At 39.1% G+C, this 19,300-nt stretch overlaps 2 protein-coding genes across 6 annotated transcripts in view; one reads left to right on the forward strand and one right to left on the reverse strand.

The window, feature by feature from the left end:
• Positions 1-2,060: 2,060 nt before the first annotated feature.
• LOC135996114 (cytochrome c oxidase assembly protein COX11, mitochondrial) lies at positions 2,061-4,313 on the reverse strand. Its single transcript, XM_065647857.1, has 4 exons — positions 3,934-4,313; positions 3,698-3,853; positions 2,874-2,999; positions 2,061-2,362 (listed from the first exon to the last, which is right to left on the reverse strand). The coding sequence occupies exons 1-4, from the start codon at positions 4,285-4,287 to the stop codon at positions 2,180-2,182; spliced, it is 819 nt and encodes a 272-aa protein (XP_065503929.1). The 5' UTR covers positions 4,288-4,313; the 3' UTR covers positions 2,061-2,179.
• Positions 4,314-4,378: 65 nt separating this feature from the next.
• Positions 4,379-19,300, forward strand: part of STXBP4 (syntaxin binding protein 4) — a 63,960-nt gene continuing 49,038 nt past the window's right edge. For 2 of the 5 annotated variants that reach the window (XM_065648041.1, XM_065648042.1), the window contains exons 1-8: positions 10,367-10,434; positions 13,639-13,712; positions 13,902-13,997; positions 14,603-14,672; positions 15,284-15,358; positions 17,463-17,548; positions 18,207-18,336; positions 18,886-19,018. In XM_065648041.1, the coding sequence (XP_065504113.1) occupies positions 10,367-10,434; positions 13,639-13,712; positions 13,902-13,997; positions 14,603-14,672; positions 15,284-15,358; positions 17,463-17,548; positions 18,207-18,336; positions 18,886-19,018 (732 nt within the window). Of the gene's footprint in view, positions 4,627-5,503; positions 5,589-6,413; positions 6,537-10,366; positions 10,435-13,638; positions 13,713-13,901; positions 13,998-14,602; positions 14,673-15,283; positions 15,359-17,462; positions 17,549-18,206; positions 18,337-18,885; positions 19,019-19,300 lie in introns of those variants that run through there. The other 3 variants (XM_065648045.1, XM_065648043.1, XM_065648044.1) reach the window with 3 other exon arrangements.

Raw genomic sequence — 19,300 nt, forward strand, 5'->3', positions numbered from 1 at the left:
GCTGTAGTGCCATTAGAATGCCTTACTCCTATCCGAAAGACAACCTTGAAGAAGTTCGGGGTTTTTTGTAAGTGGAGGGGAAAAGGTAAGCTGCCTTATTATTATTTTTCTGGTATTATTGTCAATTCTTTGGACGGCAGCCTGAGAAAACTGCTGAAAATAGGAGGCAGATCAATTTTTTTTTTTTTCTTCCCCTTACAGTTTAGTTGCATTGTTTAAAAGCCCAGCCCACTGAAGTGTAACAGATTAAAATAGGCTATTTCAATATGGTAATCCATAACGGATGAATGCTAACTGAACTTTTCCATATATAAAGGAGAAAAATGGTCACAGATGAAAGCTCTGAAGGGAACTGGTTCATTATTGAGGTTAGAGAGCTTGTTTAATATTTGGAATGTGCTCAGTATCTGTGCAAACTTGAGCTTTCAAACACAGGGAAAAGCCCATGTTTTTGTGGAACTGGCACTTGCCAGGATATTCATTTTCTTGTGAAGCATGTGGCCAGAGTAAAGCCATGTGTGGGAAGCTCCCATAATCAGTTCAACTGTCAAAAAGACAATGAACAAAAGACAACCCAGGTAAGAAGTTGGTTTGGGTTTTTTTCCTAGCCTGGATTCAAAGATTTGTCTTTTTTTTTTTTTTTTCTTAATTTTCCCTGAAGCTTGGAATAACAGCTTCTAAAGCTTGCTGCCATCTTCATACAGATGTATTTCACTTGCATGGGCTCCACATGTTCTGCTGGATCATATGCATTAGAGAGATGAAAGAATGAAAGTTTTAAAACTTCAGTAAATACACAGTGAAGACCTGACATGAATGTCATCCAGAATCTATTTAAACACCACATATAATTGGTACAATAATGCATTTTAAAGGTAGCATCCATTTACTTGCAAAAAAAGCACTTTTGAAATTATGGTATGCAGACTAATTGAGACTAACTGAAGTTATTCTCATATACCCATGACCTTTTTGGAATCCAAACAAATCAACGTTAGCCTTACTTTGTTAGATCTCCTCTGCTGACAGGGGTATAAAGAACTGGCCTAGCAGATGAGATACTGGGCTGAGATAAATTCCTGCCTGAAAATGAGGAGGTCACTTAAACTTGCTCTGCAACTCCTCATTTGCAAAGCTGTGATAAAGTGTTATTATCCTGACCCCACAGATAATGACCAAAAGTTGCATAAATATAGGCTGATATGTTCTGATGGTAAACAGGGAACCTTGCGTACCTGTGAACAACTGATGTGCTGCTGGGCTGGCGTTGTCGGACTTACCCTCTGAACGCGGTTGGTTTCCCTTTGGTTTTTGGGGAGGCTCCTATGTTATTTACCCTGCAATTTAGAGTACTTGTTTACATACTGCCTTTCCTTTCCAAGCATTTCATATGTAAGCCAAGTTTACCTGTGCAGAGGTGTACAGCCCTTTGCGGAATGAAAGTGACGTCAGTAGCAGTACAGATATTTTACACGAGTTGAACATTGAAGATGTTTTCTCTGAATGGAACCCATACAACAGATTTGACATGTTTACATTCAAATTACTGTTCTACATTCAAATGAGAACAATTTGAGAGCAGCCTGCTCTTACCAAATGAACTACTGATTCAGTAATAATTTAAGAGGGTGCATCATCTTCTGAATCATTGTATCCTCCTGTGCCACAGGAAGGTTACATAGCAATACAGTCTCACTTCATTTACTTTTGAGATTTCAGGAACTGATTAAGTTACTTTATTAAAAGGTAAAAAACAGGTACATAGAAGTTATTCTTCAGAGCCAGAAATGCAATTTTAGATGTGTAATAAACTGATTTGTTCCTCTGTATTTAAATGAAGATCTCAATTTACACTTGGGTTTAAAAATTTGTCTCGCCATATTCGGATAACATGTATCACTTTATAAAAAGATGGCTTCAGAAAACCCTCTCTCTTCCAGGAACAGTGTGTTCCTTTCTGGTGTCTGATGAAGAAATACTATTCCTAAGAAATAATATTCCAGCTCCATAAGGTTTCTTTTTAAAAAAATAGAAATACATGCTTTTATAACAGCAGCATGTGCCCACGGTGGTTTAATAATACAATTTCATATTGCACAGTACTCTTGCAGTTTTTTCTTCCACAGAAAAAATAGTTTCACAACTGGTAGCAGAAGTCAAATTGTGTAGAGATTGCCCATTACTGATATCCAGGAAGCGGTAACTTCTGTCCTTCCTTTGCTTCAAAAAAGGTGTAAGAGAGGGTGATCAAATCAACTTTAGCCATTTTAGGGTCCTCTACAAATTCTGGATCAATGTAGAAAAAGACAGGCATGTCCACTTCCTCTTGAGGATTTAGCCGCTGTTCTTCAAAACAAAAACACTGCATGGAGGAGGAAAAACAAACACACCACAACAATTAAACAATAGCTATGGTAACCTGTGTCTCCACCAAAATGAGAGAAAGCTTTGTCTTTTAAAATCAACTCCTATTCTCCTGTTCCCTGCACATCCCTAAAATCCTGGGATGGAGTACTAAGATGGCAATTCTGTTCCTCTTGTGTTACAGGAAAAAATACAAGCTTTTATTGAAGTGTCTAAATCTGCAAATTGGCCAAGCTAGTTCACATTGTTACCACCTGCCCTCAAAGTCAGGTGTACTAAATATCATGTATTTGGGAGCCACTCTAAGGGCAGGTACTGCAGCTTGGTATGAAGGCAGCATGGCTAAGAAAGAACTGATGCACCATCACTTGAAAAAAAATCAAGGTATTTTCTTAAAACATTGTAATATAAAGAATGCTATCCAGGATTAAAATTAGAAAAGTTAATGTATGGGCAACTATTCTCATTCACGTAAACAAAAATGTAATCTTTGCTTTGTTCACACTTACTTGTATTTTATTGAAATACTGTCCTGCTTCAAAAGGTATTACATTGTAGGTAGAGATTCCAATTATTGGTTTGTCAGTAGGATTCTTCGCTTTATAAAATGCCAGCGCGGTCTCTCCTGGTACCACCTGTATAAAGCAATTCCATGGTGATTTTTATTCCACTGCAGCCTTCCACACCTCAGAGGTCTTTGTATGTTAGCTACACTTAGTTCATTTTCTCTTTTGCTTTTTCAGGCTGCTTACTTCAGAATTATTTTCCTTATAGACAATTCACCCCCATTCAAAAGTAAAAGCACCAATAATGTTGTATGTGTGCATTTTTAATATTACCCAGTTTGCCACTGAGACTTCTATTATTCTCAGTGTAGCGGCATACAGCGCCTTTCTAATATGCAGATGTATATATGGTGAACACCATTTTTGAGGTTATAATTCTTTCAGTGCTGGACTCGGAAACCAATTAAGCATGATGCCTTTTGAGCTTCTAATAAGGACTGATTACAAACAGTTAAGTTAGATTAAGATGTTCCCTTTTTAAAATGTAAAAATATAAAAAGAGTCCTACAATGATATAGGCAAGAAGAGAAAGTGTGAGGGGGAATGTCTGGCAGAACTTCACAGGTTTAGATGTACAGGTAACACCATGTATATATAATATATACACATTTTATGGTGTATATACAATTCTGGACTGGAAGTACTGCGGAACCAGGTGCCCCCAGTTGTGTGTTTTTCCAGCTCAAGGCCCAGATTCGCAGGTCAGGATGCAGGTGACTAAAGCGTGGGGGGCAGAACCTGGCGCTGTCCCCTCCGGTTCCACTCACGTAGATCTCGCTCTGCTGGGGCCTGAAGCTCCACTGCAGGCTGGAGTGCACGTCCGCGTTGAAAGTCACCCTGACGACCCGCTCCCGCACCGGCTCCATGCGCTCGATGTGCTCCGAGCCGTGCCCGGTGCCCGTCGTGCCGCCCAGGCCCGTGGTCTGCGGGAAGGGAAAGGCGGTGAAGGGGCCGCGCCGGCCCGTTCCAGCGGCCGGGAAGGGGCCGCGGGGCTCCCGCGTACCTGGCAGTAGAGGCGGTAGAGCGGCACGGCCGCGTACGACATGCCCAGCATGCCCACGGCGGCGGCGGCGATGTAGGCCAGTGCCGAGCGGTTCCGGCGCCGCCACTCCTCCTCCTGCCCGCGGGTGAAGGGGTTGGAGCTCCGCAGCCCGCGGGCCCCCCGCGGGGCCGGCGCTTGCCCGCCCGCCCAGAGCCCGTACCCGGCCTTGCCCTCCGGCCGCGGGGGCGCCCACCCTGCGGAACGGCACGGCCGGAGGGGAAGGGCCCGGCTCAGCGCCAGCGCCCAGAAGGGACGCGGCCCCCCGAGGAGCCGCAGGGCCCCGCAGCGCGCCCAGCCCCGCCCGCACAGCCCCATCCCGGCGGCCGCTGCCGGCACCAGCCGGGGCGCGCAGCGGAGCGCGGCTCTTCTCGCGAGACGCGGCGGGTGAGTCCGGGCGCCGCCTCCTCCCGCCGCTGCGGGGCGGCTGAGGGGGGAGCGGGGCGGCCCCGCCTCGCCCCCTGTCCCGCGCTCGCTCGCCGGTCTGAGGGGCCGCGGCGGGGCTTGGGCTGCGGGAGCGGGGCGGGCAGCCGTCGCGCCGCTGAGGGGTCGCCCGTCGCTCACCTCCTCAGAGCGGCGCTGAGGGTTCCCGCCAGACCCCGCCGGTTGTCTGTCCCTCCCCACCCAGACCGCTCGGGCGGTAGTTTGCGCATCGAGGTAACTGTCGCAGCCCTTGAGGGCGGCGGGTTTTTGCGCTCTCGGAGGCGCCCCCGCACCGCCGTGCACCCAGCCGGTTTTGTGCGAGCGGTGCCGGGAACACCGAGAAGTCTGTCAGGAGCGGGTTAGCCGGGCCGGGCGCGGCGGGAGGGGCGATTATCCGCTGTAAGCACCTCCGCGGGGGAGGAGCGCCCTGGCGAGGTGATGGACGCCGGGACCTTCCCGGCTGGTTCCTTTGGGGCTGGGAGCGCAAGACCAAGCGCTGGCAAGTCGCCTTTGTGCCCCCGTTCCTCATGTTTTACCGCCGCGCTGCCGCGGGCAGCGAGGGGGCTGTGACAGAGGCCGCTTCGTCCCTTTGTGTCTCTGCCGGGCTCCCTGTTTTGTGGGCGCCGACAACGATGATTATTTTTTCCCAGCGGTGCTTTGATTCAGGGTCAGTTTCCTCTCTTTGTGTACGGGTTTGGTTTTGTTTAGGCACAGATATTGGCATGTTACAAGGTGGGAACTTTCACTGTTTGTAAACAGCAACAAGTTCGGGTCAAGCGAGGTCAGGGAAATTCACAACTGCAATCTCTTCATGGGACGGGTCCCACGCACTGTAGCAAACTTTGCTGTAGCAGTGTTTGAATTTATTGCTTTAGAGCATCTTTCATGATGGGAATCACACAGTGACTTTGGCAGCTCCTGGTTCTGCTTCATTTTCCATATAGATGCGTTGGATAAGAGAACAATAAAGCCTGGAGCGAAGCAATACCGTGGTGTTTCCTCTGTATTCGGATGGCGTTGTTTTTCATCCTTTAGTGAGAGGTGTGAAAACGTTTACTGCAAGAAAATGTGTGGTATGCCAAAGGAAACTTAGCAATTTTTTTTAATGCAGAAATACAGACCTGCAGGAATTGCTCGGTGTGCTTTGGTGGAGGCTGATGCTGTGCAGCTGGGGAGCCTGCTTCATTTTAGCCCAGGTTTGTAGTGTGCCACTGGTACCATTAGCACCTGTGGCCATTTTTTGCCCATGTGTTGTTCGAAGAGTTTCCTTGTCCCCCTTTTACCAGGTGTTAGAAGGAATATCTTTTTCTGGTTCGTGGCCATGTCAGTGTTTAGCTGTACAGCTTACGAGGTCAGGAGGATTTGCTACTGATACAAACGGATATTTTTGCATGAGTGCTTTTGCAGTAATTTTTCAAATGCTGGTAGCTCGGTACATTTAGGATTGTATTTCTTATAGACTTGTCATATGCACTAATAAAAATACAATGCAAATTAATGTTTTTTGCTGCGTTAGTAGTACATAACCTTATTTTGTGTGCCTTTTGGCCTGTGTCATACATACTTCACATGACTACTCCGTAGACACCGAATACTAGACAGTAAGTTAAAAAACATGAAAAGAGGCACAAAACACCTTATGTTCAAAGCAGCATTCCCTCTCACAATAACCTTTGCTGAAAGAAGAGATTATTTTTGTCTTCAGCAGTTACATTACTTTATCCTGGAACTGTAATCTCGCTTCATTTTTTAGAAGACTTAAATGACACGGCATTCAAGTTTACTCCTAATTCCTCACTCGTAAGAGGAGGTTAGGCTGTTGGATGTTTAGTATAATGTACAGCTAAATCTGAGCTGTTAACTGCTTACTGTTTTCAGCAACGAAGTGTATCTGTTTTATCATGAAAATTCTCCTTTCTCGCTTGATTTCAGCTAGTCAGTAATAAATAGGAATTGTTGTCAGTGTCTGAAAATAAACATAGCCATGTAAATTTCAAAAAGCGGTTTCTCCTTTTTTACAGAAATTATTATCTTGGTTACGACCCAGTGCTTCATGTTTCAGAATTCTTCATTTTGAACTTGTATTAAAATAGTGCACCTAGGAAGATGTGCAGTACAAATCCCCTAACAAATCCAGATAAAAAGTAAGTACTTTTTTTCCCCACGCACGCAGAAATACAACAGTTACTGGATTGTAATATGAAAATTACTACCGTTTCATTAGTAGGATCTTGTTTTGATGAAATCGTAAAGAAAAATAACTTTGATATTGAAACAGTCTGAAGCAACTTCGTAGACAGTATCAACACCAATGAATTTACACGTAAAGGGAAGAAATAGCTCTTAAGCTTTTCATTAAGTTAATCAGCGCTTGGTTTGGACTGGTTCTGTAGAGATGAAACTCTGTGTAGAAACTTCTTAATGTTTCTGCGACTGTGAAAACGTACTCGTATATAGCAAATTAACTCCTTGTATATATAGGGTAACTACAGTAACATAAGACACTTTACAGAGTTTATGTATTATAATGCATTACTTATTGAGAATACTACCACTGCATGCCTTTAATGTTATGCTTTGGAACCATCTCATTTTTACCAATGCTATGGGATATATAATGATAATTTTATTCCTTCTAGAAACTATAATGTTATTCATTTAACCGCTAAAAGTTGGATCAGATTCTAAATGGCAAACTTGGAATCAGTCGTAATCGAAAATCGTAACTCCAGACCCTGCTAAGTGACCATGGCAACACTGTCATCAAAACCATAATTAAAACCAGGCACAGACAGCTCTCGCTGGACTATTGTGTTTCCTGTACTTATGCAATAGAATACAGCAAATAGTATTCAAAAGTATTGTCAAACAATTTAGCATAGGTCTTGGATTATGCCCCTTCATAAATAACTTGATTTTTTTTTTTAAAAACAAATCCACAAAACATTTTAAAAAATTGCTTGCTTTTTACTGGAATCTGAAGAAGCAAACACTTTGCTTGTCTGATGGAAATGCAGGGTATGTGATACAAAGACACATCTTTAAAACAGCTATGGTTTGCTGGATTTATGTGGAAAGTATATTACATGAATAGTTACCAGATCACTGTATTCCAAAGGCAGTTTTTCACATAAGAGATGAACACGAAAGGTGCCTATTACTGTTCTTTAGCTACATGATGATGGAAAACTATAATTTTCTATACTTTTTTTTTTCCTGGGAGACAGTATCAGTGCACAATGCTCCAAGAATGTGCTTATTATATGTTAATTGAGGTTTACCTAAACTTTAAATAATAGCTTTCTTCTCTACACACGGGGTTAGCCTCAAACCATTCATGTTTCTCCACAATTACAACGTTGCTCAAGCCTTTTTTTCATGTTTAACAGTTGCCATATAATGACAAATGTTTTCTTTTCATCTTTATGACCTAGTCAGCAAAATGCATTTTAAATAATTAGTGATTTTGGGTAGATGAGAATTAATTGTTTGTTGATGCTATATGATACTGCATTCTTTTGGCTGGGGTCCTTAGTATCATAATGAATTTTTACCTTTTAGGGTTAGTGAATCCAAAAGGCTACAGTTGTATAATGGACTTGTATAGGATTTTTTGTGAAAGACCTTTGTTTTATTTTTAACAAAAAGATCTTGTGAATCTTGCTCCCAAAGATTCTGCATATCTTTTTGTAATCTGCTAAATTATCCTGTAATCCATCTCAGTTGCTAAAGTATTACAAAACTTCCTTTGGGAGAGGTGAGGTCATAATAATGTTGCCAGAATAGAATAGTTATCTAGCTGTTTGAAAAAGAATCTTAGTTTGTTTGCTGCATAAAATAATAAATGACGCATTTTGAAAATTTATTTACTGATGTTAGGTTTTATGGGGTTTTAAGTTATAGCATTTCTAGATCTTTCTGGAAGTAATTAGTAATTTGTGTTCCTCTGAGTATGTTCTTGAAAGGCAGAGACCTTGCAAAAGAAGCAATAATAGCATTTTTCTAGGAGACTATTTTAGAAACATTAAAAGCAGCACAGCAGCAGAATTTTAAGGTAAAGGGGTAAAAGCCTTGGGGATGAGTTCAGGAACAACACATAGTGCACTTTGAAGAAGGGATGGAGGACCAATTGTTTGAACAAGTGATGTATTCTTGATAATAACTAATAAAAAGGTCTGGGACCAATAAGAAGCTTAACACTACTTTGTATCTGCTTAAATTGCTGGGAAGTTTGTCGTTCCTGGTTTAATAAAAATCATCCTTTCACTCATTAATAATGGCAATGCGTAGCCTTGAGTCATACTTTTAATTGGGGGTGTGGTGTGTTTGCATTTCTGTTGCAGAAAACATGACACTGGAAACTAACCATATTGGTCTGAGTGGTTTGTTTTGACAAATATTCCTGATACTGATACAAGTTGAATTTTGGTGGCATTTAGGACAATTTTTTGGAGAAAGGCTGGTTTTGGCTTATCTTCTATAACCTTGCCTGGAGCAAACCTAATTGATACGATGCATAAAATATTAACGGCTTTTCTTTCATTGGGCTGGAATGCCAGTAACACCTGCAGAGTTAAACTGATTGAGGAGAAAAACTACAAAGGGCCACATTTTCATCACGGAATGGATGTAAGCAATCCAAATGATGCCAGTGGAGCTCTCCCGCTTCGGGAACTGGGAAGGCTGCAGCGTGTTCCCACTTCCACCCCTGATCTGCTCCTGAATGTGTGGTGGGTCCGTTTGCCCTTCTGCCCCTCCTGTGTGTGGATTGCTCTACGGCCCGACCTCTATATACATGAACACTCTCTAGCACGTTGCCTATAAGCAAAGAGATCCCCTCCTGGGAACAACGACATGCTAATGAAACCGCAGTCACTACAACTTTAAAAAAAAAAAAAGATAAGCGTGTGCGTTCCCCCCCAGCCAAGCTGTCCTGCTCGGCGGCTCTAGACGCTGACAGATGCTGTCTCGTCACAGAGTGACTCCCTGCCAGAGAGGATTCACCTTCCTGCTTAAACAAAGCCCTCAGTGAACACAGGATATTCAGTTGTCATTTTAAACTGTCATCTTTTAAAGATCTTTCAGAAAGAGGGGGAGGGATAGGAGTGCATCTTCTGATGCAAGCCTGGAAGAAAATAGCAGTTAGTCAAACTGATGTCAGAAGCTCTGAACTTCTGAAAATATGTGTATCTCTGCAAGACCAAGCCTTGTTTCAGGAGAGAATCTTGCCTCTGGGAACAGTGGTATATTTTTTACTTTTTCAACTACAATATTATAAACGTAATGACATGAATTCACCATTTTTATTTACTTTCACAAAAAACACAGGTGTGTCAGCTTCCATTTCTAGAGAAAATATGTAACCCAAATTCTGTGTTAAGGTTTGACTGTTGCATATTGAAAGACTGAAAATGAAATTGAAGCATGAAACAAGTCAGTAGTACCATGACTGAGAATGCAAATAGCATAATGGCATTTGTTTCATTAATGCTTTCAGCCTGCTTTGTTAGCTTTCCCTTTTGTCCATAATCCAGTCTGGTAGGACAATTGCTTTAGAAAGGTCATGAGTTATTGCTTTTGACCTTGTTTGGAGGGAACATGTAAATAAATTATCAGAAGAAAATGAGGAAATAAGTTTATTTTATTATTTCATTTGCCTTTGGCTGCTAGATATAGATTGTATAGCAGTAAATGAAAGTAAATTTTCCCTCCTTTGCGTTTATCGGTCTTTAAAGTTGCTAAGAATTGCCATTTCAAACAGAAAAAGTAAACGTTACCTCGATAGGTGAATTAGTCCATGTGACGCAGAGGGTTTCAGAGCAGATTAAGCAGGCAGACACTTATCTTGAGCTCTGTCTGTTTGGGTTTTTTTTTTAGTTAGGGGCAGAAATTGTCCTGCATGTAACATTTATCCAGCTGAATAGGAAACCTCCAGTGTATTTTGGTTGTGCTGTCTTTGCTGCCATACTGAAGAATGTCCTTGCTCTCACCAGGAGATGAAGATGAACCCGAGCGTTTCGATGGTCTTTCTCTCTTATACTGGTATGCTTAACCGTTAGGTTCTGGTGGCGTTTTCCTAGTCTGTAATTGGGAAAAGTACAGTAAAGGTAATTTAAAAACTGTAGACATTTTCAGCTTCTTTTCATTAGCAGTCAGAGTTTAGTTTATAGTTTAGATTTTTGTTCAAGTGTCAAGTAATATGTGTTTTGTGAGGACAAGGTATTATTCTAGATAAATCTAGATAAGTATTGTATTTGTGCAGATAAATGACTAATAATTTCTCAGGAATACAGTTCACAAGAATATCCAGAGCCAAATGTTCTGATAAGTAAAGCTGTTGAACTTGCTTGTGTATCCAGCTAAAAAGCAATAGAAGTATGAAAGACTTCATTTTAATTGCCTTTACTAGAACATCTACACAAAATTATATGCACTTAGTTTATTAGCATTCCTGGACTGCAGTTGGAATGTTGAGTTTAGGATCTTAGCATAGCAAAGTTAGAGTGTACATTTTGTAGAGTCTTGCCTGTTTATTTTATCTGTTGCCTCACATCTTCTCTTCTCGGGGTGCTAAAAGCTTGCTTGCAACTATTTCTGCATGAATTCTGGAGGAATGAGCAGCGACATCTGATTATTTAATTTGCGTATTTTTCTAGAACGTTGAAATTATTTTATTTTACTGCTGCCAATTGGTTTAGAAGCTCATTTCCTTATTTGTACTGCTGAGCATATTTCAAATGTTTTCGGGGGAGTGTTCTAACACTTCATGAATATTAAATAATGATAACATGACATAAATGTTGGATGGGTGCTAAATCCAATTATTTTTATAGTGAAACTGTTAAAGCCCCGTGTATTTGATTAGAACTATGACAAGTATGTTGAGTTGAAGATCCATTTCTAAGCGTCATAGGAGAAAAACTAACACTGGAAGTCAGCAAGGTGTGGTATGCTAAACAAATTTGGGGCATTCGAAGATCTTTGTCTTTACTTTTTATGTGATAAAGTGATTTTAAACCACATGTATTGGAGGGATTTAGTATTTAGAGGATACACACAACTAAATGCCATGTAAAGGTGCCTGTTCTGTGTGTCAGTTTTTCTAGTTGTGGGTGGCAACTTCATGATGATTTCACTGTTTCAGAGGTATCTTCTTCCTCTCCATTGCGAATTATTAGTTTGTATATTCTCTGTATCCTCTGTCAGAATCCATTTTATGTCAGTAGGATCTCTCTTTTGAAAGTATTACCTGTTACATCTAGAACTGTAGATCCTTTCCTATTAAGTGTTCTGTGCCCAGATTTGACCACTTTTCATGATCTTTTTGTATGGTAGTACATAAATAGGTTCTACCATTTCTGCTGAACTCTGAACTTCAGACTTAAAGTTTGAGATTTGATGTTTTAAGACTTCACAGAAGTAAACTTCTGCACGAGGTTGAAATAACATTTGTTCTTGGTTTTCTGTTTTTATAAAAATACTGCTGTGTGAAAACTGTGGAGAGCATGGCAGAGCAAGAAACAGACCAGTAGCAGCAAAGGGCAAGACAGAAAAAAATATGATAATTGTCTACTTATTTTAAAGATCAGTGTGGTTTGTTTTAGTTTTCAGAGATGGATACAAATCGGGACAGACCTATAAAGAACATTACTAGGATGTTGTCTTTCAGCTTCAAAACAATTTAAACTCATGGGTTGATTGAAATGACAGTACTAGGTTTTATTGCAAAATACTCTGCTGTTGTAGCATAGAAGTAGTTTATTGAAAATGTTTTAGTAGAGAAGCAGCAGAGTTATGGATTTATTCTTCCTTTCAGTCTGGAGTTAAGAAGCAGTTGGGTTCACTTTTAGCCTTCCCATGTGTGCCCTGTGCTGGGTTAGGTAGTGGCGAGGCCACGTGCAGTCTCGTCAGTGCCCAAATACACTCACTAAGTTTCATAGTTTCTTTTAACCTATGAAACAAATACTGCAAGAAATACTAAAATGAAAATGATGATGTGTTTGAAGCATAGGCTTCCTCTTTGTTTCTGAAGGTGAATTATTAGCTCTGTTCTTATGGCCAACCTTTCTCAAGCAAAGGCTAATTTTGCAAATACTTGGGAGTTTGAGGTTGTGGAACAAATTGTTGCTTTTCAGAGCAAGTGCTTTTCTCTTGATAAAAGTGATGTGTACTCTGGCTTTTGCAGAAATACCCAGTTTCAGGCATGGACTTCATGCCGTGTGCTGGATTTGGTTGCGTGGGAGGATTTGGGTCACTGTGTCCTCCACTTTGATCTTCTTTTCCCCTCTGCTAATGAATTGTAGTTGTTCCATTTCACTTTAACATCATGATCTAGAAAATGCAATTCACTGTCTAATATAGAACAATATGTAGGTCAAAGCAGAAAATCCTGAGTGGTGCTTCTGCTTTTTCCTAGAAGGGATCTGGTGAGTCTTCTCCAAATATGGTACAGTGGAGGACAAAGGAGCTATGGTGCAACTTAGATATTTTATTTAATAATAATTCATCTAAATTAAAACATGGTAAAGGGTAATTTGATTTATAGTTATTATTAATACTTGGCATTCTCAGAGCGGTATTCTGGTCATGTATCCAATGTAACTCTAAATTTAGGTTTCAAAACTCTAATTTGAGTTTGTGTTCTTCCTTAATTCTTTACCATTATCAGCTACCTCCAAAATACTCATCTGCCTTTAGGCAATTTCAAGTGCCATCCTGGTATCTTGCCTTGGGGTGGGAGGATGCACAGGAGAGCAGGCAGTGGAGTTTGGAAAGAAGCCTTTTTTAAAACAGAGAAAGGAAACAATGTTGAGTGAAGAAATAAGCAACTGTAGGGAAAAGATTATGTTCATAAATAACCACAAAGTCATATGTTAGATATCCTAGAAAATATCTTTGTGTACAGTGCCTTAGCTGTGGTTTTGGTTTAGTACCTAAGATATTATGATGAGTTTTTCATGCCTAAATGCAAAACTGAACCAGGTAGTGGGGTTTTGTTTCTGTGTAATTCTGTGTGTACTTTATTTTCCCTTACCATCTTGTATTTGTTATGAGAAGATTGATTTTTTCATCGCAGGGAAGGGTCGGCACAGAGGTATCAAACAACATAAACTTGTCAGTTATAGAAAATTGGTTTTGGTTTCTGTTAGAGTTAAAAACATGCTCACTGTAATTTCTTCTATTTTAACATAGCTGTACATACATTTCTGTAATTAGGGACTTAACGACTTTTATTTTATTCCTTAGGACTATTATGGGCCCTCATGGAATCAATCGAGCTGTTCACCGCATTTCTTTTTCTGATTGTCAAAATGGATTAGGTAATTATATTGCGCATTCTGTTGATTCAGAGTAAACCACATCTAAGAGCACCTGGTGAGCTTTTCCAGTTCACACTATCATCCGTAGAAGTTTAATTTATCTGGCTTTCATGAATTTGACTGGAAGTCTATTTAGCATAGTAGGTGGAATAACCAATTTCTTGCTTGTTTCTTTTGTTTCTTCTGCAGGAGTTAAAATTATTGGAGGTTATCGGGCACAAACAGCAGAAGATTATGGGATTTTCATAAAGAGAATTCTACCCGGAGGGGTTGCTGCTGTAGATAGTAAGTACTTTTCAAATTTTTCTTACAAGCATGCTGCATCTAAAAAGCTGTCAAAAGAAGTCATATTTATTTTACTTTATGGATAAGGATATTTAAAATAGCATTGTTTAGTCAGGATTCATGATTGTGTGGTTTACCTTAAGATAGAGAAATGAAGCTTGGACCCCTCATGGCAAAAAGATTTTAATACTCTCAGTTCTTGAAAATGTGAGAAAAAAAAAGAGATGTCTTTATTAATAGAGAAAAACGTTAATGTATTTATATGTGGTAACCTAGATGTATGTTAAGAGTGAAATTCAGCTGAAAGCTAATTCCACAATTGTGAAATGTAAATTCCAGTCCCACAAATATTTGTGCTATATGTAAATAATACAAATAGCTAAATAACACTTTCAGTCGCTATTCTGTGGTTAATAAGACTGATTGATAGTTTTTAGTCTTATGACAATAATGTAGCTTAATTAAGATCAGAACATAGTCTGCTAAAAGTTATAAGGTTGTTTATTGCATTCGGTCACATGAAATTGAAAGAAAAAGCCCTATTTTACTACTGTGATATAACATTTTCCTGTTGATTCATGCATTACTCTTGGTTTCCTTACCAGGCCGTTTGCTCGCTGGTGACCTCATTTTGGATGTCAACGGAGAAAACCTAATTGGAGTAACTAATGAAAGGTATGTTTGTACTGATTACTAAATGTTTACTAGAGCTTAGAATATTATATGGGGGCTTTTTGGACATTACTGACCACTGATTAAAAGAGCACAACTTCACTGAGGTCCTTGGAGTTCAACTGGCAATTATTCTATCCTATAAATCTAATTCAGTGAAACTATTGTGGAAAAGTGACAGGACTTCATATGCTTTTGTAATGACAGAATAAGCTAGTTTCTTAATTATGTAGATTATAGAATGTATGTGAAAAGAGCATGAAAACATACTAAGCTGTTACAATATTTTTATACCTATCCGTTGGTTCAATACTGGTTTATGTAACAGATACAGCTAACGAGTGCCATTGTAATGGGAGAACGAAGGAGAAATTGTTTAGAAAAATCTGTAGAATACGTTGGATAGTTTCTGGAGCTGGATCACCAGAGATTAATGCAGCTTAGTGTTAGAGATGTAAATTCAGAATTCAAAGAAAAATTATAGTATACATAGCTGGGGGCAATCATGAGCAACAAAGTATTTGTTCATTTTTTTCTGCTCTTTTAGCATCACTCACCGTGTACTTCTTGACAGGACCCCGATATATTTATTTGGCTGTTTTTCCCCTTTCCAGGGCTGTTGACATCTTGCGAACAGCATCAGCTTCTAATCACATGTCTCTGCTTGTTGCCAGAGATGAAGAAGCAAAGTAAGAGAAAAAACATAGTTTTAACCTCAGAACTAGTAAAAAGCCAACACTGTATCTAAGGTTGGGCAGGCAGGCTTGCGTGTATTTTTTTTTTTCAGATTAGTTTTAATCACAAAATTGCACCACATGTCACATTTTTCTGTGTAGTATTTGACACCATTCTGAGACTATTTGCATCAATTGAAGTAGCAAGCTCAGACCAATTTTGGTTTAATGAAGAGGATTGAAATGTTATGTTACCAGCTAATACCATTAAAAACTATTTGTTGTGATTATGTTTTTAATACATGTCACATTCTAAAATAATAATAAATGAGAAATACCTTAGACCTACAGTACCGCAGAATTGTATGCTTTAAGATGGTCTTGCCTTCTGAAAAATAGACAGATTTAGCTCTGGTTTCCCCTCAGAAGTTCGCTTTTCAATTTTTAATGAGCTTTGAATTAGTTTGGATAAGTAGGTTAAACTGTTCACTGCAGCAGGTAGTCCAAAATATGTCCATTCTAAGGACATTTACGTTAAACCTTGCTTTAACCTTGCTGTCTGAAGATAAGCATATAAACCAATATTGGCAGAGAATCAACAGAAATGCAAGGATCCAGGTCTGTATCCCCTTCTGACTTAAATCTCTGGAGTAGATGGCTGTTATGTAACTATATTTGATAATCATTGCAAGAGTACCTGCTGTTATTTGCCTTTCCTGGGATGTTCCCTTTACAGGGCAATCTCTTCATAAAGGAATCTTCTCTAAATTCCTTTAGCCCTTTGTCCGATTTAAGCTTCCTTTTTCTGCTCCTTTTTTTTTTTTGTATTTGACAGACATTTAAATCACGCTGTACCCTCTGATCTCTCCTTTTTTCAGACCGCCTAGATATATGTGAGGTCCACTCTTAATCTGCTTTTATCTAAAGCATACTGACCTAGTTCCTCTAAACGCCTTGAATAATTAAAATCCATCAGTCCTTTTACTGTTCTGGTCATATGCCCAGTGGTCTGGGCAGAATTTGCCACTATACACAATCCCTCACTCAGACACCTGTGAATTAATTTCTTGTGACTGTACATTCCTGAGCTCAAAGATTATTTGATTTATACTCAACTGCGTTTGTGTTTGTTGCCTGGGTTGGGCATTAGTTCAATACATTTTGTCATTTAAAAAAAAAATAATGCATCCATCAGATTTCAACAACCCTCTGCAGCCAGTGGAATTACTTGGGAATTATGTTCCTTCCAATCAGTTATGTTCTCTCTCTCTAATTCTATAATATTAATTTGGTGATGTTTCTGGTTTACATCATTCTAGATTATTTTAATTTTTTTTAATCTGTTATCACTGAAGCTCAGATTACAAACATTTTTGATTGGTTTCTGCAAAGAACTTCTGCTTTTATTTTTATTGTTATTTTTCTCAACAGTGCACCTGACCAAGAATTGCCCTTTATTTAATCCGTTTTTAAAAAAGATATTATAATGAAAAAGATAAAGCCCAAGCACACACAATATTTAATATGTAGTGATATTTACCTCAGACGAAAGACTGCACATTTCTGAGAAAACTAGCTAAAAGTTAAAGATTTGCATCTGTTTGACTCATTCTTGAATAATTAATAAATATTTTTCTGTTCTCTTTTTTGAGGTGCCCCAGCTTTGTTTGCCAGTCTCCACTGAGTTCTTGTTCAGTATAGTTGGATGAAAGCATTGTTTAAAAATAAAGGTGTGCTTATAGGTATATTATCTGATTCCTTTTGATATAAATAACTTGTTCTAGACCTAAGTCATACCACTGTTTTATTATCTTGACTTGACTTGAATTACAAGTTTTTAAAGTTTTGTAATCCAGGGTAGAGAGAGGTAATAATGAAGCTTTTCTACCAATAGTCCATTTCATTCATAGTCTATTGCTGTTCCATCCTTATGCTTCTGTATTGCATTATCTTTTTCTTGCCTCTTCCAAACGTTTGACAGGGCTTTTTGCTTTCACTGGAGGTTGAGCTTCCTTCTCGGAGAAAGGGGTAACTCTTCAGTGCAAACAGGAGCAGCTTTCAAAGGCTGCATTTAAAGTACTGGTAAATCCTGACAAAGAGGATCTTTTTGTTGCCACAGGAAACAATTTCATGACCTGATGGATAAGTATGGCTCTCACAGCGACACCAGCTCTGCAAGAAGTTCTCCAACACAACTATTAGCTGGTGAGAGATGGTGTCGTGACCTCACGTAACCATGCAGGACAGCAGTCACACCTGGGCAGAATAGGAGCTTGCACTTGAAACTCTTCTCGTTTGGGGCGAGGTTATATTGGACAAAGTGACTGAAAGTCAGGAAGACACGCGCTTCCTTAGACTTTAACATTTAGTTTGTAGTTAAGCATGTAACTTGATGGGTTTGTGTGTAATTTTCCCCTACTCCCTAAATAAATATACCGCCACCTACTTTCAGCAATTTAATTAATAATGTGAAATGTATCTGGTATTTGTAGATTAAATGTACCATAAGATTTCAAAGTACTAATAAAAATTTGAGCTAGACTGCCATAAATTCTGATCCTCGTAGAACTGTTGCCTAATTAGAATCCCTTTGTATAGCATGAACAATTATTCAGTTTGGATTATTTTTGCAAACAGTTTGAAAAAAAAATCATCACTTGCTGTGGTTTAAAAATTATTCCTGGAACCCTGAGTGGCTCATAGTTCTTAGCTGTGTAGACTTAAGCTTTCTTTTAGTTATTTGATTGCTTCTAGTTTCTCTGTTTTCTGACATGAAAATAGTCCTATTGAACTTACATGGGCTGGGATTTTGTGCTTTTTCCCAAATGTGTGTTTTATTTCTTTTTTTCATTATTTCTTTAAGCAAAATCTATAGACAGCCCTTCTTCTGGGTCATCCTCAAGGTCACAGAGTCCTCAGTTGCATCCGAAGGATAATATCACCACCATCAGCAAAAATAATTCCGTCCCAGCACCATCTCCAAATCTGGCAAAGTAATTTCCAAAACTGACTGTAACTCTCTTGTGTGAGCTGTAGAAAATGCTGTACTTGACTGGTCAGGAAAATTTGGGGTTGAGCACTCGGTGTTTAATTTTTATTTTTTCTTTAATCCTGTAACATATAATACCATTGATATTGCAAACTTTCAGTTTTAGTAAGGTTTTTTTTTTCTCATTTATTTATTGCTCGCTTGGTAGAAATAGATTTTGACCTTAGCATCTCCTAATGAATTAATACATCTGATTTATGTGTACCTAGGTACTTCCGTAGGCCTTGGATATGTGTGTGGTAGAGAGGAGCTTTTATTATTGTAAAATAATATATCCATTATTTTTGTAATTGGCGGAAGTAACACATGAAATTACTGATTTTGTAGGAAATAGGCAGTGTAATGTTTGAACATTGAGATTAAATGTCTGCTCTTTCTATTTGTTACTCTAATACATATTTGTGAAATCAATAAGATAAAGATACCGTATCACTTGAGTCTTTATTGAGCATCTAGTTCAGTAAAGTAATTCTAGTTTTCTTTCTTTTTGTAGGGATAGTGCATTTCAGATTATCTCTATTTGCAAAGGAACAAGCCTGGGTTTGAATATTGTAGGAGGAATTAACAGAAATGAAGGGCCCTTAGTATATATTCAAGAAATTATCCCTGGTGGTGATTGTCATAAGGTAAAGACCTTTTTTCCTTCCTTCCCCCTTCAGTCACCTGTAGTTTTGGCTTCATTTGGTACCTACTTCTGCAATATTTTATATATACAGTTATATTTTAAAAACAAAATTTGTTTGTGTTTCTCCTCGCTTTCTCTTTGAAAAGAATTATCTCATTGCACCATAGCGTGGTTACATGGTAATGAAATGATTCATTAATTCATTTGAGCTAAATGAGGATCTTATTCTCAAATTTACATTTGAGAAAGTAAGAAATCAACTTCTTTAAGAGGTTGCATGATG

The sequence above is a fragment of the Caloenas nicobarica genome, chromosome 18 (genome assembly GCF_036013445.1).
Source record: "Caloenas nicobarica isolate bCalNic1 chromosome 18, bCalNic1.hap1, whole genome shotgun sequence".
NCBI classification, from domain to species: Eukaryota; Metazoa; Chordata; class Aves; order Columbiformes; family Columbidae; genus Caloenas; species Caloenas nicobarica.